Source organism: Pterocles gutturalis, unplaced genomic scaffold (assembly GCF_000699245.1).
Source record: "Pterocles gutturalis isolate BGI_N339 unplaced genomic scaffold, ASM69924v1 scaffold15164, whole genome shotgun sequence".
Classification (NCBI taxonomy): Eukaryota; Metazoa; Chordata; class Aves; order Pterocliformes; family Pteroclidae; genus Pterocles; species Pterocles gutturalis.
In genome coordinates, this window is record NW_010128478.1 from 8700 (window position 1) to 33016 (window position 24317).

Here is a 24317-nt window from a genome sequence, read left to right on the forward strand (position 1 = left end):
GCTGAACAGGCACCACAGAGGACTATTTGTGATGCAGCTCTGCGAGTTTCCCATCATGTACAGCTGCAGGGTGCTCAAATGCTTCATTCAGTAGAAGAAATGCTTTGCTGACACAGTTTGAAAACCATTGGCTCAAGCTTTTTGAAATACCTTTTGGCACAGACAGGCTCTGGTGCGGTGTACAACAGTGCAACAGGTTGGGAAGTGGCAGTTACTAACAAGAGGCAATCTTAACATTTCTCCAAAGCTGCAAACTGATTTTCATGTGCTGGCTGATATTTCCATTGGGCACGCACCCTACTCTAGCGTGCCACATATTGACCACACAGTTGTGTTTCAGGCAGCTCTTTGAATATTTCTGTCAGCATTTTAACCTAAGAGGCTGTGCTCTGGGCTTTGAGGACCAGGTTGTTTTCCACTTCTCACACCAAACTCTTTGTAGGACCTTGGGCAAATCTTCAAGACTGATTGATTCTCCGCAGTGTGACCACTGGAGTCTCATACAGGCTCCAGAACTAGCAGCCCTTGTTGCTCTTCAAGCCCATAGCTGGCAGGGGAGAAGTGGAAAAGCAGCTGCCTGGCATTGACAGCCAGGACTGGGCGAGCAGAGCTGTGGTTCTGCTGGCCAGAGCTCTTCTCACGCTCTTGGGCAACGAGGGGAAACCTCTGCTATTTGAATGGGCACTTCTGAGCGTGGTCAGAGCTGTTCTGTGTACTTCACACTGTACAAAGTTTTCTTGCTTATTCAGGTGTTGGGGAGAGGCTGTTATGCTCTTGAGAAATAAGCTTTGGAAAAAAATCATTAGAACATTCAGAGCAAGTAAATAGCTTTTAGATAAATCTTTTTATTGTAGCTGTTGGTGAAGGCAGACTCCCTTTGTTAAGTCAACTATGGAGAAACAATGTATTATTTGAGTTTGTCACAACAGTAATTGCTTTTTATTTTTAAGCGGAGCCCCCAAAACAGCTGAATTTTAGATTGATGTTAATTGCTTCCAAACTTGGCTTTATCAGCTTTCGTTTTCTCAGTTTGTTTCTGAAAGTATTTTTGTGGCTTGAAGTACTCTGAAAAACGGAGAGCCCTCCAGCAGTACTGTGTGAGGTTCATTAATCTTGTCTCGACTTTGAGAAATGAGAAGCAAGGTGAGGGAATGAGAGATCAAATTGGTTGAATTAGTTGTGTTTGTTTGGAAGAAAAGAAAATATTCCATTATTTAACCCAGCTGCTGTCTCAAAGTCCTCATACAGAGCTGTAGTGAACATTATTTCTGACAACAGACCTTCTCGATGATAAGCCCTCTGGACTTCAGGTTTGTGACTCACTCGCATATACACCTTGAGCTTTGCCGTGTTGGCCCCAGAGGCTCCTTTCTCCATGGGCACCAAGAAATGGTGCCGTTGATGGTTGGCTCTAAGACGAGTTCGTTACCTAAAGCTGGTACACCATCAGGATGGCTGGCTGCAGAAAGAGGCAGAGAAGGTCTTGGGTGTCCTCTCCCCATTCAAACCTGGGGGGAAGTAGGAGCGATAGTCAATAGTGGGAGAGGGAGGGACCCAAAGAGCTCCATTCCCGAAGCCCCAGGAGCAGCTAAGGGATGTCCTAGGAGAAGAGTCGGTGTGTGCCCTCGGTCCTGGTGCTCCCCTTGCGTGGGACATCAGCAGTCAGCAGTGAGGACTGAAGGGGACAAGGACTGAGCTGTGGGGCAGGACAGGCAGAAAACCGAGCTGAAAGCAGAGCTGGACATTTGGGCAAGGCTGAGGATGTGCGAGTGGTTGGAACAAAGTAAGTGTCTGATTTAATGACCTGTGGTGTAGAAAATGGAAGGGTTTCAGGAAAGAGCTTATGTGCTCCAATTGCCCTGCCAGTGGGGATTCATGGAAAGCAAACAGCTTAAGATTCCTCCAGCAGGTTGCAATATAAGTGTTTATTCTTATATATACACAAGCTCTTTTTAAAACCTCTCCAGCTTCTACACTTGGAGTCATTAAATCATTGTTTATCTGAACTTCTTTGATCGCATTTCTGTTTAGGTGAGAAATAGCAGGCTAAAATGTCATTTAACAGGCCCAAATCAGCCTAGAGCGCTTGTCTTTTCCTAGTCCCCTTTCTAAGGGAAGATCAGCTCTAATCCTCCTGTAATACCTGCAGCATCCATCCAGAAAGGTATTTGCTGATGCATTTCTGTGGAGACAGACATACTGATTGAGAAGATTTTCTACAAAGCCCAGTCTTCCCTGTGTGTGTCCCCCAGGCAGGAACTCAGAGGAGCACGCAGATGGGAGCTGAGTGTTTTCATCCCTTGGTGTACAAGTGATATAATGTCCTGTTCCACTTGCTGAGCTGATGTGGATGAGTGCAGTTTCTCCTGAGGATAATGGCGGGCAGAACACACAGGGCCAGAAAAGAGCAAAGTAAAACCCTACAGATCCCTTCTGAGGCAAAACTTAACAGTATTGGTTTACATCAGCTGTAGATATAACTATATATAAGCTGTGCTGTCGAAGAAAATTGATAATTTTGTAAGTAGCCTTTTGAAAGACAGCCAGTTCTGGGTTTGTAGGGTTTAGCCGCTGTGCGCCTGGAGGTGCTGGGGTGGTCGGGCACAGCAGGGGCACCTAGGAAGGATTCCACAAACTGGGACCACTAAAATGCATGGGGCGTTGCCGAATCCGCAGCCATAGACCTTGTGGAGCATTTCCCAGCTGCTGACACTGGGTGCAAGAAGAGGGGCAAAGCAGGAGTGTACAGGGAAGCAAGGCATGATGAAGAGGTTCACTTTTGTATTTTTGTGCTACCAATGAAAAATCCTTGGTAGCCAAAAAAAGCCCTATGAAAGAAGTTCTCTCTGCCAAATGCTCCCTCCAGCCCAGGTACCACTCAGCAGGAGCGATAGCTGTTACCAGCCTGGGTACTTTTCATATTGTTCAACTTTTTTCTCAGTTTCTAGGGAAACACTTTATAGCACTATATTTATCGGAACGTCTTTCCAAACACCTCCGCCAACACTTAATTAATGGAATTTTTAAGCCTGGCTCCAGCTTCTGCAAATTAATAGCGTGCTCCCTTACGGCAGCTGTGGAGCAAATGAGACATATATATTCTGAAATACGTTGAGGGTGCAGAGGAGAGGGACAGCTCCACCATTTGTCTGTGTGTGCTGAGACCCCCAGGGAGGTAAGGCTGCCATGCACTTCTGGGATGTTTCATTCTGCTTTTATTAGTGTGCCCTGAGGAATCTGTGCAGATGAAAATGCCCTTGACAAAGGGCTGGGCCATAAAAATTAACTTTGGTGTCTTTCAGCACATCCTTTCTTTAGCTTCAGCATCTCTGCACAGAGTGGCAGCCCGTGAAGATCTGTGGAGGGCTGCTAAAACAGTCCCAAAGCCTGAGATATCCTGGGGCAGAGCCAGCTCTAGGGCTTGGCAAAATGGGCAGCTGCCCTAGAAAGCAGCAGATTGCCCAGAGCAGGGAAATGGGCTGGACCTTGTTGCCAGCTTTTGCCCCGCTGGCTGTCAGGAAGGGCAGGGCTGGCAGCTGCGGTGCCAGGGGCTGTGCAGGACACCCTCCTTGACTTTTCAGGGCTGACCCTCAGCGTTAGGCTGGCGAAATTTGAATTGTCTCCATGTTTGGGATATTTTGGGCCAGCCGTGCTCAGAGGTTGTGGGTAAGGAAGCTGAGAAGGGGTGTTAGGGTGTCTTGCTGCAAAACTGGAGCTGTGCGGGTGACACAGAACTGGATTAGCAGTGTAAGGGTTAACAGGGCACGTGAGTCATATTGACAGAGCTGTGTTTCCTTATAGAACAGACTGTCTCAAAACAAAAGGGTATTGGCTGTAGGTGGAAATCTAATGGCTTTTGCTATCTTCTCAGTGAGTTAAAATTCCCTGGGTTGGTTTTGGAGAAGTGCAGAAAGGCAATCCTGGACATCTCTCCTGAGAGTGCTGTCTTGGGAACGCTGAGAGCTGTGGTGAGCGGTTTCCTACTCCAGATCCTGCTGCAATACTGTGTGCAGCTGTGGAACGAGCCATTCACTGCTTGGGAAAGAGCATTTCATAGAATCATAGGATCGTTAAGGTTGGAAAAGACCTCAAGGATCATCAAGTCCAACCGTCAACCCATTCTACTATCTCAGATACGAAAGATGCCTCAGCAAAACATTTTGTGCTATTTGCTTGGCCATGTGTCTAGGACCTGCTATCGGTTAGTATAAATGACTGTTGATAGATTATTACCCTGGAGCAGAGTGCATCTACAATGCAGATAAGAAATATGCTCCTCTTCTTAACCTAGTTCAGTTTTTCCACTATTTATTTTGCCCTTACTGTGCTGTGGCAATGAATTGTCAGTGATGTGACTCCCTAGTCTGGCAAACAGTCAGAGGTCTGAACCTCAGTTGCTGGCTGAACTTACTGTCTTGCCCCATCTGTTAACCAAGGACTTGCCATTGTGTATCCTCTGAGCAGCATCCCAAAGTCAGAACATGAAGTAAAAGTGGACGTTGTCTGAACACAAGCATGTTTGGCTTTTGGGGGTGAATCCATTGTAGGGCAGGTTATTTGAAAAAAAAAGGGGAGGGGGGGGGGTGGGTCTGGAGGCAGCAAAAAGAAAATCCCCAGCTTGAGGCATGCTGAAAAATGTAGCAAAGCAATGGGTTCCCCCTCATCCCATGGGGAGACAAAGTGAACTGGTGGGCTCACATTTGCAAAAAGCAGTTTCAGCTCTTGTCCTTATATCCCTCAATACAAACCAAGTAACTGGAGGCCAAGCTACTCTACCTTTAAGCACATACATAGGAGGTGGAGAGGTGAAGGGTCTGCCTGTTGCAGGTGACTTTTTGCAGCTGAGGCAGTCTCTGCTCTCTTGAATTGCTGAAAGATTAATATGGCCTTATGCAACTTGAGTCCTTCCCAGGACAGATGCCTGGACTGCAGGGAGAATTTGATTGTGACTTGCCAGATGCCCTTCTATTTCTCACATTTGAGGAACAGTAAATCTGGAAACTCTAAAAATAAACTGAAAAAAAAAGCATCCTTGCAGAAAAAAAGCATTAGAAACAGAATATCGACATTGGATAGTGCTGCTGGGGACAGAAGCTGGGCTTCTGGCTCTGTGCTGGTATACCTGTGATAAATGGACCAGCAGCTGACCTTTTGACTGCACACTGGCATTGCTGTAAGCTTAGAGACGAGTGAAGAAGAAGGAGAAGGCTCTGCTTGCTGCTGGTGAGGGATGGGAGGGGGTGAGGAGGATGCTGTTAAAAGGTCTGGCTATCCCTCTGTTGATGGGTCAGAGTGAAGGAGAGAGAGTGAATCGAGCAGGGCCTTTCCCTTCCCAGGGCACGTGAGCTCGTGCCTACATGAGAGTAGAGGAAACGTGTCCTGGCTGTTTTGGGGTCATATCTGTCTTCTGTCACCCCTCTCTAGGTCAGGTACTTCTATCATAGCTCATCTCTAACTGCAGCTCTGTGTACAGGCACAGGGTATTTCTACCTAACAGTAGGCACAGACATTGTCCTTGCTTTTCCGGTGACCCCAGAGCTTTAACGCCCCAGTCTCTGCTTGTTCATTTGCTGCGTGACTTTCCCAGCCCCAGTGCCTTCTTCATGGGAATACTGGGTGACTGCTCCAGCAGGTACCAGCCAGAGGTAAAAGCAGGCTCCAGTGGTCATAGTGCTGGGCAGGAGCATGTCCTGATGACTCTGAGTTCTCTTGAAAGAAGTCAGTTCCAGATGTCAAATGTGTGTAAACACTGTTCTTCACTTAGTCCCCAGTTCCTGAGCCTAATCTGGAAAATCTCCCGAGCTCCCAGTTGGCTCTTAGAGCTTATATTGTTTTATTTTTTTATCAACTTCATATCTCCAGAGTTATATCTATTGGCATTTAAGTTCTGTTCAAGACCTGAGAATACGAAGTCTGCTTGTTTCCAGAGCCTCTTTTCCACAGGGCTGTGGTGATGGGCCAGCTCATGGCTCACTGTCAGTAGACTAGTCTGGAGACCTGTCCAGGGCTTGCTCTTCTCAAGAACTTCCCGAGAGCTCTGAGGGCTTATCTGAGAGCAGGCTGTTGTCTACTCAACAGGGAGAATAAATAAATAGGAGAATAAATAAATCCAACAAAAGAAGATAAAGCAGGAGGGACCTGGTTCATGTTAATTTAGTCAAGAAGTTCTCAGGACTGAGAGCTGAGTGGTGAGGAAGCTGCCCAAGAGCTATGACATGTTTCTGAGCAGACTCAAACCAGGACTTGCGTGTTTGGAGGACTAGGGCAAGTAGAGGATGTCACAGGAGTCCAGACAAATTTTGAGTTCCTCTAAGGGAAAGAGCATAGGCAATTCCCTTTGCAACCTCTTTGGGGCTTGTGCATCAAGATACAAACCTCCTCTTTGCTGGTAGACATCCCTGAAAAATTAATAGACTGCCTTACTTCTTTGGGAATTAAACTGCTTTTGTGGTATTTTGGGCCATGCTAGAGTGCTAGAGAAAAAATGCATTTTTTTTTTCTCCATTCCCAAGCAGCTGGAATAGATTTGGTCCCATTACTGCCATTATTTGCAATTTCCATTTTTATGGGCCGTAATGGGGATGTGATTCTCAGGCAGAGTTGGCAGCTACAATGAAACATGGGGTTTTTAATCCTTGCAATTCAGCTACTCTTCAGTATGCTTTCCTGAGACCAGCAGATCTGGGTCTAGTCCTATGCAGGCACCTAGTGTTTTGTATTGCTTATACTTTTCCCTGTAAGCCACACTCTGAGCCCTTGTTAGCCCTGTCTCCTTGCAGCAACATGAGGATTTGTTTAGAATTACTCTTTGTGACACACTGTAAAATAGAAGTTTTCACTGGAGCTCAGTGTAAACTGATTCAGCTAACAGTGTCCCTCACCTGAAATACTTGTTCAAGTTAGTAACAAAGTTTAAATGGGCAGAAAATTAATCACAAAAGCCCCTAACTTTCTGTACTCATCCTTAGTTAAAATGCACTGCAGCAGCTTTCCAGAAATATCACCAATTACAGTGTTCAGTGCTTTGTGGCTGGCAGGTGCTGTTGCATTTCCAGAAGCCTTGCAGACCCCTAAGCAGCAAATTTAAGCCCAATGGGAACATGCTTCCCTGGTTACCCTCGATGAGCAGCCTGGCTGCTCAGCACTGCCAGGAGTCTGCCGACCCTGGGTTGGGAGCTAGTTACCCTGCTGACGTGGAACAGATTACCCACAAAAACAAATGGTCTAGTCTGGGGGCTTTTTTGTTGTTTGTTGTTTGGTTTTTGGGGTTTTTTTTGGTTGGTTGATTGGTTTGGGGTTTTTTTGAGCCTTGTGCCTCTGTGCTTGGTTGGTCCCTTCTCTGACTCTTGAAAAGAGCGTTGTGTTTGCAGTGTCATTTTCTAGGTGTATCTGAGATGCTGGGTGCAGGCACCTCACCTCTTCTTCGTTTATCTCAAAACTTTCCAAATAGGGCGACGTGATACAGCTGACATGCCCAGCCTTTCTTCCTCTGTAGGCTTTTAAACCCTCAGACTGATGCTGTGTTTCTGCTCTATTTTATTGAATTTCAGCTCTCCAGGCCTTTGCTCATTTCCAAGTATGTCTGGGCAGTAGGTTTTATTTCCAGTAGGGCTCTTAGTTTGTTATCCATTCTGAGATGCAGCTTCACAGCTTATTTTCTAGTCTAAAGAACTTGTCTGATGGTGCTGACTCTTGAACCAGGACACTATAAGCAGTATCATTGCGGTGCCACTGGCTTTATCTCTTTTTTCCCTCTGAGCTTTACTTTTCTTCTTTTTTCCCCTCACAGTTCTTGGACCAGTTTCCTCAGTCAGTGGCAGGGACGATTACAGACCTGTGGTACCCAGCAGTAATTTATTTGCAAGTGGCCAGTTATCGAACTGGAACAGATTTTTAAATTCAGCCTGCATTGAGATACCTGGGAGAGGCAGCAGCTAGCTCCCAGCTGTGGATCAACCATGAAGTTCATAGAACCTGTGAGTGGAGAGCCCACACCTGATGTGACCAGAAACCTCTAGGTTGTTTCACTCCTTTGTGGGGAAGAGGGTCTCTCCCTTCACATCCCTCTTTTCTCCAGGAGCATTTTTTTCTAGCAATCTTTGTCACAGTCTTTGGCACTGCAAGACATTCCCCTGGAAGCTCTTGCACTTGTTAGCCAAAGGAAATCACAACTGAACAAACACTTCCAGAGCTTCTTGGGCTGGCCTCGGAGAAATGTGCTGGTAGTGACTCCTGGGTGGGATCTGGATTGCGTCTGAGCTGGGTGTCTGCACTTACCATCTGCAAAGCAGTCCCAGCTCTTTGTTTTTCCTCTGTTCTGCTGCTTGCCCAGGTTGACATCCTCTCTTGTTTATTTGAAGTGAGAAATGTGATACGGCTTTTGTGGAGAGTATTCCGAACATGCACTTAGCTGGGGATGTAGAAGGAGGTTTAAATTAAACAAGAAATTTAAGTGCTCTGTTCTTGAATCAAGGACTTTCCATGTCCTTGCTTGGAAAGGACACCTATCGGGAGCCTAAATGCAAGAGCGAGGCTCATACGAAATGAGCTGACGGAACACGTACTCTGTGAGCGGAAGGTTTCTGTCAGCCACCTCTGGAATTAGCTTTGCCCCACTGTTCTTCATGGTAAAGCTCAGATGGAGGTATAGCAGAGTTGGCAACGCATGACATCTCAAAGGTGACTCTTACCCTGCTTGACTGATGTGTTTTGTGTCAGGGTGCAGCGAACGGGTTGGGCAGTTCAGAAATTGTGGCACTGGAGAAGGGACTAAGGAGACACAGCATTCCCTGGGGACACAAGGCAATCACCCCGTCAAATATTTCAAGGGGCACACGGCTTGGGAGCTGAACTGATGAACTCCACCATGCTGTGCCTTAAAAAACTCATTGGGGCGTACAGTCCTATGTTGTCTTCAAACAAGGCGTGAAAGTACCTCCTGCTATTGTCTGGGAACTGGGTTTCGTGTGGGTGTCTAAGGGGTGTCTCAGAAAACATGTATTCCAGAAATCAGTGTATCATCTTGTCTGTGCCAAGGCTTCCATTAGCAGCGGTAACAACAAGAAACTCTTTCATTCCTCTGGATTATTGAAACTGGGAAACTATCCAGGAAATATTAGAAGTTAGACAGCCAATAGCTGTATTTGTCTTTTATTGTCCAAGGTGTAAACAAGCAGTGGGAAAAGTACACAGCCTGGCTGTGTTAATATACAGCCCGATGCCAGGACTCTTCCACAGGTCTTGACTGAATGCCTCTCATTTAACAATACTTCCCTGACTGCAAGTATTGCTTGCAAAAGTAGAGCAGGACCTTCCTGCTTTTTGATCTGAGTCTTGCAACTTCCAGGCTTTCTGTAAAGATGGGGACAAAGGTTTTCCCAGGTTTGAAAATGAGAACTCGGTATGAGAATGCCAATAAAGACTAAGAACTGCCACTATAGTGTTTTGATAAAGAGTTATCTTTTGGCAAACAAACGTGGAGATAGGGTAGGACTTTTTCTTTTTTTTTTTTTTTTAAATGGGAAGAGACAGGGAACAAACGCTTTTAGCCCAGGAGCAGCAGCTCACCCCTGAAGAATGGTGGGCTCTGCTTGGTCAGCCTCGGTGCACCCCAGTTTTGCACATGGTTATTGCAGGAGGCATCACACAGATTTCTGTGAGAAATCTGTGCACTCAGAGTGTGTTCAACATGAGTCTAAACCTTGATTTTCCCACTCACTCCCATGCCAGAGGAGGTTATGTCACAGATCTGCATCAAGTTCAAACTCCCTGTTTCTAAACTATCGAGATAAAGCCTGCGACAGTTGTACATGTATGTGTAATGGTGACGCTGCTTATGTCTCTGTAAAGTACAATTGTACAGTAACTGAATTACAACCCTTCTTATTCAAAAGTACATACTAGACTCTGTCTTCAACATGTCTAGAATATGGAAGTGAAATGAATGACAATTGATGGGAATGCTGCTGGGACATAAGGTGCTTTGTTAAATCAGATCTGAGCGTAGCTGTGTTGTGTTTGTCATGTGAATGTACAGCCTGCTCTGTTTAAAACTTCTGTATGACATGAGATAGACAAGAGCCACTTATCTGGAAAATGGAGGGTAATCACATTATTAATGTGGAATATACACCAAAAGTCAGGTTTATTTTTGTGCTTCTTTCATCATCTTCTGTTCTTCATTGAACTGACATGTAGTTTGGTAGATGCAGAGAGCTTACTTCTGAGGAGCAATTGTAATTAGGAACTGATCAAGACATTTCTGATTAAAGGCCCATTTGATCTTTGGCTTTATTCAGTGTTTACAAAGGAGAAGTGATTGTTACAACATCTCTGCTCCCCTTTGTAGTGTGCCTAAATTCCTGGCTATGCCAGAGCTTTGGCTGTTTCATAGCTCTAGAGTATTTGGTAACCTCATTAAAATAAGTAGACCCTGCATATCCAAAAAGTGTTGTATGCTTATGGGAAAATAAAAGGGGAATATTCAGCATATGAGGAGGGCATTGAGAGTAAAATGTAAAGATGTGAAAGTATATTATAAGGAACAAAACGTAGTGCCAAGGTCCTGCAAACTCCAGGTAGATGTGTAAGATTGCAGTTGGTGATTGCACAGGGCTTTGCACAAGAGCTCTCCTGCAGTAGTTGCTAGTGGATCCCAAATGAAGTAGTTGCAGCAGCTGCCCTTCCTCCATGTAAATACCATGAGCTTAATCTAATGCTAATTTCAGAAGTTAATTTTAGCTTATATTTTAGGTGACAGTCTAATGGGTTTTAGAGATTGTACGTACGTGCATCAGCCTTACAGCAATATCCATTCATATGTGGGTGTAAATTATGTAACACTTGATCTGCTGCCTGGGAAAGAGCAGAGCCAGGGTTTCATTCTTCATTCTATGAAAAACAGAGATGGAGGTGGCTGCTGGACTCCCGCCTAACTTCCCTAAGGCTTAGACAGTGCTTGGAGACTCTCTGGATCTGGGTTTCTCTCCTACCTCTGTCGCCCATTTCCCGTATAACTGTGCAAACTGCTGTCTCTCTTGATGTCTCACCTTCCTCTGTACAAAGACCGTGGTAAAGGATCACATCGTTCAGGATCAGATTTCAGCCCCAGATCCGATTTCCATCCAGAATTTCTGCTGCTGTAAGCTAAGGAAATTGCACAGACCAGCAGAAAGCTTGTTTTTTTTCTGTGTTTGTCACTTGCAGCCCCTTGTGCCTTGCGTGCCAGCCCGACTCTGGGCAGTCTCAAGGTGCGTGCGGAGCTGGAGCCGTGCTCCGGCCCCGATGGCTCTGGAGGTCCTGCACGCCCCGCAGCTCTGGAACAGACCCGCTCCCAAACGCAGGGCATGCTGAGCACACACTGATTGACTCCACAGCCCACACGTGGCAATTTCTGAAGCATTTAAATAGCCCATCTTCTTTGCTTCATCTTGACAAGTTATTTTAATCAGTATTATCAGCTGCTTGAAACCCTTAATTCTCTGAAGCACTGTAGCATTCAGCCTCCAGGAGCTGTGCAGAGCGGAGGTGCAGGATCAGTGATGTTGTTATCAGGAGTTGTGTTCAGGAGGGCGTGGTCTGAAGTCCTCTTGTCATCCTTCGTGGTTCTACTTGGGCTGGTGCTGTTTGCGATAGGATGGTGTGTTTTCAGCCCTACACCATTGGTGTAAGCAAGTCAGTTTGCAGAACGTTCCTGAGGTTCAAACCAGGAGAAAACCTCATCCCTTCCCACCTGCCCCACTGCCACAATTTATTTGGTTAAAAAAAAAAAAAGAAACCCAAGCACTCAAAGAAACTACTTATATGACTGAGTTATTTTGATCTGTGGAATGCTGTTTATTTCTGGCTTGTCAATACTTTAATTAATTTCAATCTGTTTCTAAAACAGAAGTGAAGTACGGGATTGATTTGGATCTGTTAGAAGTTGTCCTGCCATCTGCACAGTCTGAAGCGAAGCAGCGCAGGCAGTGTAGCATTTGCAGGCATTATATTATAAGAAATTATATGCTTCTGCATTAACGCTGACTTCTGATTAATATTTTTAGGTGGCAGTAGAAAAGAATATGGTAACAGCTGGAAAGCCATAGATCAAATAATATCTTCCCTATTGTCATGTTTCTATACTGAGACACACATTGTTAGGTTTACTCATAAAATAACATATCTTAAGTGTTTAACACTCAGCTTCTGATTTTATGCCTAGGAATAATCAGGGGAGTAGAAAGGAGGAGAGGCAAATGACAGCTTATTTGTAAAGACCTGCATGAAATATCATGTCAGCTGGAGATACAGAGTGAAAAGCCATGGCTTTGTTGAAAACAGAAGAGACCAACTGCTCCACATATTCCCTGTACAGTTTGAGGTCATTGTTAAATCAAGAAGAAAACTTTTCTAGGCTACCCTGGTAAAACTCACTGCTCTGAGCTTTTAATCTTCTTCAGAGAGAATTACGCACGTCTCTTGTTATGAAGTGCTCACTGTGGTCCTTGGCTGCCTCCAGGAGATGCTCCAGGTTACCTCTGCAGGCAGTTAATCTCTTGTTATGAAGTGCTCACTGTGGTCTTTGGCTGCCTCCAGGCGATGCTCCAGGTTACCTCTGCAGGCAGTTATTCCTCTCCAGGTTGGAAATGGGCCATCCAGCCCCCTTTTTATCAGCTGCCCTCCTCTGCCCCCAAATAATCTTATCTATTCAACCCTCACCTTCTTTGCCATCTCCCACTCCTGCAGAGTGTCTGTGCAGTGCCCAAGGTGCTCTCAGCACTGAGCTGTTATTAGTGATCTTTTCCCACTGCAGTGGTGGGGAGGTCAGAGTGTGACATGGGTAACGAAAACCAGAGGAGCAATGTGCATGGTCTTACCAACATGACTGATCTATGCGGTTTAATTGCTGCATAAAATATGCAAAAGCACTTGAGGTCATTTAGAAAAGTTGGAGTTTTTACATGGAAGTAGAAATTGAGCTTGAAAAAATAATTACACTTTTTTTTCTTCACATTAATTACTATACAGAAGAGACTCTTAAATGTGCCCACATATGGGTTTTAAGTATTCATTCCACATCAGTATTTCACCTTTTTTCCTTAAGTGATTTCTGTATTCTTACTAACCAACAGTCATTTTATCTGAATCTCATTTCCTCATAATAGCAAACCCATCAATCTCTGCTTTATTAAACAGGGAAGCATGCTTGGAAGCCAGAGCACTCAGATTTGATCAAAAATGTTATGCAAACCATTGATTTTAATTTACAGCAATATCTACTTCTTCCATTATTAACAGCTTTGAATTACTGAGACTGAATAATTAACAAATATGCCTACTTGATGACAGATTATTCAAAAGGCAGATGTACAGAAACACAGCTCAGATGAACATCCTTCCTGCACCCTCAGTGATGCATATCCCATTTAATGTTCCCCAGGGGAGCAATACAACACAACATGAAAGAAATACTCTTTGGAGAGATCTCCCAAATGCTTCCGAAACTATGATCACAGCAAATGCTCCATAGATGAGTGTGGCAGTGCTTGTTTCTGACCAGCCAGTCTCTGTTCAGAGCCCTGGGCTGGGGCCAGCCAAGTCAAATGGCGCAGAGCAGATGCCACCAACTTCAGGGCAGGGTTGTCTGCGTGCATCCATGGGAAATGTGGGCTTAAAGCATTGCCCTGCTGCCTGGCTGAAGCTGGAGCATCCCTCCGTCTCCAAGCAGTGCAACGTCTGGTGAAATATGGCTCAGTGCTGGCCTCCTTTGGCATTTCCAGAGATTGTTTTGATGAGTAAAGCTCAAAATCTCTGTGCACCAAAGCCCTGCGGTGGGGAATTCTCTTCAGTGTCCGTTCACTCACACTGCTCTCTGCAGCTGATGAGGCTGGGAGGGATGGAGGTCTCTGTAGCGGGCAATAAGCTTGTTCACTCAGGAAGATGTCTGGGAGCACAGACCAGATCTAAGCCTTCACCTGTGATTATGGTCCCTGTCCTTCTTCATGAGCCCCGATGAGACGCAAACATCTGGGCTTCTTACCCAAGGAGAGGGCCAACAGCTGCCCTGCGAGGACAAATCTCCCTTCCACCAAAACCACATCCCTGCACTCTGGCTGTCATTGCTTAGCAAAACCCAGCTGAAATTCAGTGTCAGTCTTCTGCCTCAAAGCACCGAACTTGGCCAGCTATAACTTCCAAGTTGGAACTTCAGAGCTGTAACTTCCCTGCAGCCGTGGGAGTTTTCTCTTCAATGCAGAAAAGCCTGCTGCTAAGGCAGAGCACAGACATGTCTGCAGCTCCTTCTGTCCCAGCTGCATGGGGAAAATCACCATTTCTCTCTACCTCCAGTGCCTTTTTTCTCTGGCATCCCTCAAGATGCCTCCTCCCTGGGTCCTGCAGAACTGCCCGTGCCCATCCCGAGGGGAGCAGGGTGGGCTGGGCAGCCAGCAGCACCCCAGGCACCCGGCCGTCCCCTGCCCAGCTGCGTGGCATGCGGCTGCGGTCACTGCTGGGGAGGGACCCGTGGAGGGTACACCCTGCCAGAAGGGATGTGGTACTCCTGAGGAGCGGACACGGTGTGAAGAGCCTGCTCTGGTCCCTGGGGACAGGGCCATCCCTGTGGTGTCAATAGCAGGTGGCAGCCTTGACAGTTGTCAGGGTTTCCTCTGTAGGCAAGGCAGCTTTCCAGCAGGAGATGAGTGAGCAGTTCAGTTCACCCGTGCACTTACTGCACGTTGTCTTGATTACTGTGAAGTGTTTATGTCTGAGTGTAAACCCATCGTCTTTAGGATCAGAGCAGCTTATTCAAGGAACAGGACAAATCAAAATGCTTCACTCCAGAGCTCCCTGGGATGAGGCCCCAGGGCATCCTGACACCAGGTGCCTTTCCCTGGGCAGCACAGCCACCAGCCTGGGAGCCAGTGTCCCCGCTGCAGGGAGGGGACAGGGATCTCTCAGCAGGCAGCCTCAAAACCCTGCGGCTTCCCCCCAGAAAAGAGCCAGCAGGCTCAGTCACCAGCCCCCCTCCCAAGGCACTGCATGGTGAAATGAGAAGCCCCATCCGTGGCCCATGGCCAGCTCACCCCCCGGCAGGGCTAGGGGAAAAGGGGGGTGCCTGTCCCCCTCTGTACACGCTGCAGAGTGCAGATGCAAGGTGCTCAAATAACGCAGTGATGGGAATTGTTTAGGAACAGTGGAAGGACAGGCAAAGCTAGATAAGGCAAAATATAAATCTAACCCTGTGCCTGGCTCTCTATAAACTAAACCATCATCATCCTCTTTACCACTGTGACAGCATGTATGTGCTGCCGTGCTCACTCGGGAGGAAAAGGAACATCTTCTGTATAGTGCTATTCAGTGGAGTTTGACATTTGGTTTCACAGATGCAGCCACAGAGCAATGTTCGCCCGTTGTGAAGGCTCATTCAGACAGGTACAATTGCAGCTTGGCAGCGAAGGTGCCTTTGATCCCGGCATCCCCATTGTTCTGAGGCTTTTCATCACAGCCGGTACTGAGCTGGAGGGCCTGTGCCTGACCTGCCTTTGGAGCGGTTTGTTTTCCGTTTCCCTTTCATTTTCATGGTGTCTTCTTCTGCTGATGAACATTAGTAATGAAGGCTCTGGTGTTCGGTTGTGCTCAAAATACTGGTGCTTGACAGGTCCCTGGCCGTGCAGCAGCCATCAGCAGGAGGCAGGCGGTGGGACAGGTCGGTCGGTACAGCTCCTGCAGAGCAGCATCGCCTCCTGCATCCCGCTGTGTGCAGTGCCCATGGGGAAGGACCCGGTCCCGGCTGTTCATCCTTTTCCAAAGCACTTTCCTGCAGTGCAGGTTCATGTGTCTGCAGCTCTCAGCTTCCTGCCTCCCAAAATCTCCAACGCAGGACTTTGCTGCTGGGGAAGATGGGGTCTTTCAGATCAGAAGTACATCGAGGTGGATGGGAGAGGGAGAGTGATCTCTAGATGCGGGGAAGGAATGACACCCTCTTCTAGGAGCAGCTGTGTGGCCAGTGACCAGTTTTGTAGGGTGGCTTGGGATTTTAGTGTTAGGATAAGGAATTAGATGCCAATTGCCTTTAGTTTTGAGGAAAGAGCCTCTGTGTGCAATTTGGGGTGGTCACTGGTGATTGTGAAGCACAGAAACTGATGCCATTTGCTCGATTTTGCTTTTAGCATGTTACTGCAAGGACAAGGAGGAAAGCTTGAAAGCTGCCTGGAGATAGTGTTCACCAAGTACTGAGAGTTTGAAAGACGGGACAGAAAGAGGGAAGGCAAAGGAATCCACCAAGAGCTGTTAAACGCAAGCCCCCTGTGACACAGAGCTTTGTGGCATGAGAGAGCATGCAAGGGAGGCACTGCTGTATGCGTGTAGGCATTTCATCTCCCGCAGGCCACTGCCAGAGGCAGGATGATGGATGAGGCAGATCCTTTTGATTGACAGGGATTTTCTTCTGTCAGATGGCAGGAGGTATGACCGGACCAATGCAGACAAATTGCAGGCAACAATTGCAGTGTAATCGCAAGAACTGCAGACATATAACCCATTCATTGCAAGAGTTGTCTGAGAACTAATGACTCAAGGTGTCAGGAAGCCACACTCTCCCATAAAAACCGGGAACGCCACATGTAGTTCAGACAGTGCCTTGTCAACATTTCTGAAGGCACCGAAGGATTTGCCCATGGCTGGCAGTTCCTTGGAGGCTTAATTACCCTCACTGAAGTCATGCTAAGGTCAGCAGACAACTCATTCTAATTAAGTGCAGCCTCTTTCAGATGCTGAGTAAAAACACATCTTTGCCTTTCTCCTGTCTTAGCACCTGTAATTGGCTTGCACAAAAATAAGTCTCCTGCTGGATGTGAACCCATGGTTTCATCTGACCCCTTCAGCACAGCACCAGAGACCTTCCCCTGTTAAGCAGGAATGAATTCACTGGCAGAAGTGGTGAAAACCAGTGGGGCAAAAGAAGCAGTCATACCTTTGCCTTTGCCTCTGGACTGGGATTGTTCATTCCAACGCAAGACAAAACCCCACTTCCTTACTAAGTACCCTTTGCCCTCAGCCCCTCTTGTTGCTCATACTCAATATGAAGAGTCCAACTTCAGCCGGCTGCCGGCTGACCCACCGGTGGAACTGGCAGTGGGCAAAAAAGTCGTTGATGCAGTGGCATCACTTTTAGGGACAAAAATGGAGATTGTGGTTAAAAGGATGTTCTGCAATGCAGGTTCAGGGTGAAGTCTGTTGCTAAAAGCTTATTAAAATGGCACAGGTAGTGGAGACAGGATCTCAGCAGTCTTTAATCTTTTTTAGCATTGTCAAAATCAGGAGAATTGAGTGAGATAAAGTGTAAAAGTCTGGAATGTGTTTAGTAAATAAAAAATGACCCCAGAGAAAGTCAAAGTAAAGCAGAATAACAGTTCAATTTTTCAATTACCTGAACAATCTCACAACGTTAATCCTGGGTGCTGGATACCAGCTCTGTACGCTATAAAGAAATTTCCCTGCTGAATTAGTGTCAAGTGCTGCTCTTAATGTCAGTTTATTTCTAGCCACACTTGATAACGAACAAACACCTGTTCTCACCTGTGTAATGTAATAGGGAAGTTACACAAGCAGTGAAGGTTTAGAATGCATTTTGTTCTGGATACATAACTAGAAATAGCCTAAAAGGAAAAGTGGTTCAAGAATTTTGTAATGGAACCAATTTTATGAGTAATTGAACTCTATTTATTGCATGCTGTTTATGACCTTCCTGTTTTGCAGGCTCCAAAAGAAAAAGGAATATTTTGGAAAACATTTAACAAGATATTTGGAGAAACGCAGACTTAAAATATGTCCAGCATTATCTTTTCATGTTATCCTTCCTTTTTCTTTTCTTTCTCTTCACTAACTGAAATAAATTATTGACGTCAGGGTAGGGAGAAATTGCGCACTTCCTTTTAAAAAAAAAATTGTTTCCTTATTATTCCCTAATTATGCAAAAGTTACCATGTGAGAAAGAAACAAAATGCCAGACTGCTTCTTCTTCTGGGGCACAGAGTGAAGGGAAGAGAGATCAAGCGAAATTGTTATATAGAAGATTTCAAAATCTGAGATGTAAAATGCTTATCTTGAGGAAAACCTTGGAAAAAAAATAGAAGAAGGAAAGGAAAAAAAGACCACAATATTTCTACATAGAAAATATCATTATTTATTGAGGTGAAAATGGAATGAAAAGTGAATGAAAATGTTTTCATCCAGAGGCTCTGAATTGAAGGGACGTCCAGAAATCAGGCACAGCGCAGTCCAGCTCTGCGGTAAATGGCTGATTATCCGCCCCTGGGAGACATGAGTGGCTGTGGGCACTGCAGGGATCCTCTGCCTGTAGCCTGCTGTTGATGAACAGAAGCCCCACAGCTTTCCCCATAGGTACAAGATTCTTAACGGTCGTGGTGGGAAGGCTGCCTCGCTGTGACGGGTGGGGGGATGCTGCTGTTGCCCTCACCGAACAAGAGCCCATGCTGGCACCTCAGCGCTGCCCGGGTGCTTCCCTCCCAGCACCGCCGCAGTTTCTTTTCTTTTTTGTGTGCTTCCCAGTTCCAGTGAGGGCTTCGGCGTAGCGGAGAAGATCGTGCTGCTCACCTTCATCTCCGCCGTGATCCTGATGGCCATCCTGGGGAACCTGCTGGTGATGGTGGCTGTGTGCCGGGACAGGCAGCTCAGGTGAGCCCACCCGGCCAGCCACCGCCTGCCCTTCCACAGGGAGGCACGCGGGAAATTCCCCACCTGAAAAACCCCATTTCTGCCGCTGAGGGCATAAACTGCCGTGATGAGGGGTGTCTCTGGATATGTGTTGCACCACAGTGACAACAGACTCTTGCACTGGCCCCTCTGCATTCCCACGCAGATTTACACCATGGTGGTGGGGTCAGTTTAGCATCCATCCACTACGTTTTTGGCACTCTCAATTTTAAAAACCAGATAAATCAGTGAAAAACAGCTAAGCAGCAATTCCTTGGAGAAGCAGGTTGGCCTCTACCTCTTTTCCATCTCAAATCTCCTAACAAGCCCACGAGAAAATCCTGCAGATTAAGGTCTTGGTACAGGTGTGCTGCACTGCTGCACCTTGGCAAGTGCTGCTGGTGATCTGGGGGTGGGTCACAGGCAAAAGTCCTGCCTCCAGGCTTGCTGCTACCCCTGGGAGATGTCAGACCAGCCTCAGGAGCAGAGTGAGATGTTCAGCAGCCTCTATTCATATTCTGCGTGGGATTTTTAATGGATTTAATTCTATTTTATTGTTATGATTTAAAAAGTACTCTTCAAGTTAAAATTACAGCTTCAGTCTAGTTTCTTAGTGCTTTCTGGAAGGATTTTCTCAATTTACAAGTTAAAACAAAATCCCCCTCCTCCAGCCCAAACTCTCCAATGCAAGCTGTGAGGCTGAGCCAGATGCAGAAGCCTGTGAACATCTATTTGCCTTTTCTGTGTGAGCAGAAAGATGTGTTGATGCAGAGAACACTGTGGATATTTACCTGTAAAAACCAGGAACGAGCTAGAGGTGACCACATAAAGTGAAGAGTATGTTAGAGAGGACCTTTTAGTGTGATGGAGCAAATCAGACCCGAAAACAAGCTGAAATCTCAGTCCACATGTAGAGGATGCTGCACTGAAACTATTCCACCCTAATTTTGTGATCTGCCTTGCAGGAAAATCAAGACCAATTATTTCATTGTTTCCCTTGCCTTCGCGGACCTGCTGGTGTCTGTGCTGGTGATGCCGTTTGGAGCCATTGAGTTGGTTCAGGACAACTGGATCTATGGAGAGATGTTCTGCCTGGTCCGAACGTCCCTCGATGTCCTGCTCACCACAGCGTCAATCCTGCATCTGTGCTGTATCTCGCTGGACAGGTACGAACACAAGAGAATAGAGAATGTTTACAGTTGCTTTAAATTTCCTTGGTGTTGTTGCTCGTCAGCAGTAGCTGATTTTGGAGAGAGCTCTCTGAGTCCTCATCTGTGCAGGAAAACTTTGAAAGGAAAGAGATTTATATCGATAGAGCAAGCCAGGTTCTTGGCCGCTTTGCAGCACAGCTCTGTTGCATTGCTGATCAGAGGTGACACAGTTTCTGCATCCAAGTAAAGAAAAAACACCTTAAAGATGTATCGAAAGACAAAACCTGCAGCTGTCCTAGGTGGAGGTGCACTGTGCACAGGACGTTGTTTTAGCAGGGCCGTTGCTCTCCGTCACAGTGTCGGGTGTTGCTCTCTGCTGGGGCAGCAGGGAAGCCTCGGCTGGCGCAAGGCTGAGGTGTTGTGCTGAGCCCCGTCTTCCCAGGGACTGACACACTGAGTTGTCTGGCTTTCTCTCTTCTGTCAAAAAAATATTTGACATACCTTTCAAGGGTTGTCAGAGATGTTCTTCCTGCTGCTGGCAGCCATACGGGCAGATGAAAACTGATATTACCCAATGACACATGGTGGCATATATTACTGCATTATAAGGAGAAGAATATAAAGAGCAACCTCTCCCCACACCCCAATTTTATGGGCTGTTTTTCTGAGGCATCCGTTTGGACATCTCCACTAGTGAAGGCTAACAGGGAGGTAAATAAAGCTGGTGAAAAGGGTGCATAGGCTTTGTGGGAGGTCCTAAAAACTTTCTTTTCTTTTAAACTTTTCTTGCAAAGTTGGAATGAAGGCAAAATCCTTAATAGTTTATGGCAAACAATTCTTTTTACTGTTCTCTGCAGTTTTTCAGGGTAAGTGACAGAACTTTCCATACAGAATAGTAAGAACTTTTCACAGGATAAATACTTAGAAGAAAACATTTTGACCAGCTATTCTAATAAGCAATATTTAGAGCTTTCATTTCAGTTCTGTGTGGAGATTTCAATACCTTTTAAAATAGTATTACTTAGTATTACTAATATGGCCAAAATAACCGTAATAATTCTCATCATCGTGACAATTGATATTTAAATAGCACCCTTCATCCAAAAAGTCTGTACCCAGCCAGACTTCAAAAGATACTTGATTAACTTCCCCATTGATGGGCAGCTCTCCCTTGTTGCAGGAGAGGGGGGCACTGGCACATGCGGTATTGTATCCGGAGAGAAGCTGAGGTGCAATAGCTACAGCGCGTTTCCTCATCTGGGAGTTTAGATGTCTGGAACACAAATAGGAAGCTCATTATCTTAAAAACGTTGACAAATTGCCACTTTGAGCCAATTACCAGTAAAGCAGACGTTAGGCACTGTGCTCTGGATGTGGCCTTGTTATATAAAATGTTGGGGCTTGATTCTCCAGGTTCTTCATTAAACATAGCGGGTCAAGTAGAGAAGGGGACAGGAAGGGACAATATTATTTTCCCCCCTCCCCTTCGCCCCCTGATCTCTGACACCCGCAGGGGATGGGGAACCCCAGTGTGGGTGCATGGAAGGGGAACTCCCCCCTTCTCCTGTCTGCGCCACCCTTTGCCATGTTGTGAGCTCTTGCTCCTGCTGCCTGTCCCTGTTGGTCCCCACACTGCTGGGACAGCCTCGCCTGGGGGTGGCAGAGGGGTTGAGGGCAACCTAGGCTCTAGGACTGCCAAAATGCATGGCTCAGAGTTCACAGTGCAGGGATAGAGAACAGAGATCATGATATTATGCAGGAAGATTTTATTTCTGTGAACAGACCTGAGGCAGAGTTTGGAAACACCCAGCTCAGTAGAATGAACTGGAAATGGGGAAAAAAACCTAAACAAAAAAACCCTAAAACAAGATAGATTAGATTATTCTGTACTAAAGGAAATATTCAGAGCAGAGTGTGAGCACCGGAGAGGACTACGGCTCTGCTCTTCCTTCTGTGCTCTTTTATTCTCTGCCCAGGGGTCTTGGATTCTCTCTGCCAGATGCAGAGCTGCCGTAGCAATGGGTGGGCAACGCTGCCTACAGTAATGCTGAGATGATTCCCCTTCTTTTGGACAGAGGGAAATGGGGAGCTGAGTCTGGGGACCCCACCCCATCCCCCCATCCCAAGCCAATGCTTTAATCACTAGAATATTACACAGAAGAGAATGTCTTGAAAGAAAGCAGGAGCTGTAACTGTGTTTTGGAGGAAACTAATTCTCTAAGCTTGTTGACCTTCTGTTCGTTCAGACTTTATGGGATTATGCTTTTTCTAGCTGGTGTTTTTTCTGTGATTCATATATTTCCTGCCTTCTGTTTTACTTTGGGGCATGCAACTGTGGTTTTCTTAAAAAACCTGGGTGGTTAATCTAATCCTCAGGACTCAGTTTGAAAAGTCAGTCTGTTCAATATTTTCAGAAAGTGTTGCTCAAAAAGACTTTTGTCTGATAAAATCTTGTATCCATTTCCATTACTGCCTCTGAAGAAAAAAAAAAAAACAAGCATTCAGACTTTAACTCTCAAAGGCATTTGAGAAAATCTGGAGAAATCACCACAGGATAAACTGATTTTACCATCAGACACAGGGGGCAAAGTGCTGCAAAGACTTAGAGACACTCTCAGTCTCATCTGACAAAGTTTTTCCAAGGTATCAGAGGTACCTCGGGGCTCACCGAATCCAAATTTTGCTGTCACCGGGTTATGTTTTTCATCATCTCTTTCATATTATAATATAAAAGAAAGATTTAGCCTTGAGTAATTTATTTATTGCATGTTTTATGCATATCTATCCATTCTTTGTTCCTATGCAATAAAAATAATTGCACTGCCTATAAACAGACCAAGGGGTTGTGACAGTCTCCAAATCCAGTTAACCTGTCAGGAAAGGCAGTTTTCTTCTCCAGTATTTGCAGTACAATTTGCAATACAATTATTTCTCGAAGTCTTGGGGAAAAAAAAAACAGAGAAACAAACAGGTCCTGAGTGTCTGTATTCTTGGGCTTAGTTGCACATCTGGCACCACTGCTCTTCATGCAACCAAAGCGTCCTGCACCCTCCCTCTGCTTCCTCCAGCTCTCCTGGCCACGTCCCAGCCCATGGAGCTTTCCTCCAAGTCTGCCTCTCTGCTGGGCACTAGGTACACTGTTTGCCTGGCGTGTTCGAAACATTTGCAGATTTGCTATGGAACACATGACAAAACAGACCTGGCTGTGTGTTTGTATATTCAACGCTAATCTTTCTTACTGGAATTCAAACATACCACATAATCACTGCTAAATAAAGGCTAAAGCAAAGCAGATGTATCCAAAGAGTGTTGGAGCACCAGAGTGACAGATGCTCGTTGCACCATTTACAAACATTAATTAACATTAATGTACTGTTCAGACATTAAATTAGCACAATCCCTTGAGAGAAATGATGTTTCAGAGATTCCTGAACACCCGAAACCCTGGCGCTCTGCAGTGGCAGCCCTTCTGCAGCCGAAGCCCCTGCCTGCTGCCTCCTGTTCCCAGTGCTGCACCGCATCGCTCTCCGTACTCATTTCGCTACAGGGTGTTAAAGCCAAGGCAGCCGAGGTGCAGGGGGATCAACTGGCTCCCCACAGGGTGCTTGGGCAATGGGGGGGCTTGATGGGAGCATGATGTCTTTCCCAAGGATGGGGTGAAAGCAGCTGTGCCCAGCTGTGCTCTGCAAAACATCTGCTGGCAGGGCAGGGGCAGGCGGAGGTTATTAGTGGGGAGACTTACTGGGTTTTAAATAGCTATCAGTAAGTAATGATTAGGTGGTCAGCAGTCTGATTATATGGCACAAATTTCATCTCTAATTCTGAACCAGGCTGTAAATCCCCTGTGCCCTTCTCATCTGAAAAGGAGTCTCATCTCATACAGCTCCCAGGTGTGTAGGTGGAGGAACAGAGAGCCAGCACGGAGAGGGCTGAGCAAGGGCAAACGGAGACCATCCACAAAGGCTGCGAGACGTGACATGTAACTGCGGAGTTATCCCCACCGGCACTCAGCTCTGCAAGAAAACTAGCACGGGATTTAGAGAATTCAGGTCTGAGAACATTAATAACAGAGCAGATGGCCATGGCACAGCCTGAGGGATGCACTGTCCTTTATTAATCTTTACAAACCCTCTAGAAATATGGTGATTTATTTTGCCACTGTTGCTGCCAGTAGCCCTCCACGCACACCGACCCTCATGGGGACCATGAAGGAGTCCTCTATCTCCGTTTGGCAACATATGTTTGTTTGTATTACTAGCTAAATTTATCCAGTTCCAATTAACTATTCTCTTTAGCATTTTTCTCAGTGTAATTATCTCAACACCAGCAGGCCGTTGTTTTTCAAATAAGGATTTAATTTTGTTAGATATAATCATTTTAGGACATTTTTTTTTCTGGACCAACAATGCATAACTTTGTTTTGTTTGGCACAGTCAGAGCTCATAGCTTATTTGCTCAGTGGGGAAAAAAAGA

General features: G+C 46.0%; 1 protein-coding gene across 1 annotated transcript in view; it reads left to right on the forward strand.

The window, feature by feature from the left end:
- The first annotated feature begins 16896 nt into the window (after positions 1–16896).
- The window catches only part of HTR4 (5-hydroxytryptamine (serotonin) receptor 4, G protein-coupled), a 16535-nt gene continuing 9114 nt past the window's right edge, over positions 16897–24317 (forward strand). Inside the window, exons 1-3 of the mRNA XM_010079647.1 lie at positions 16897–17204; positions 18550–18675; positions 19659–19859. Coding sequence (XP_010077949.1) covers positions 16897–17204; positions 18550–18675; positions 19659–19859 — 635 coding nt within the window. The remainder of the gene's footprint in view (positions 17205–18549; positions 18676–19658; positions 19860–24317) is intronic.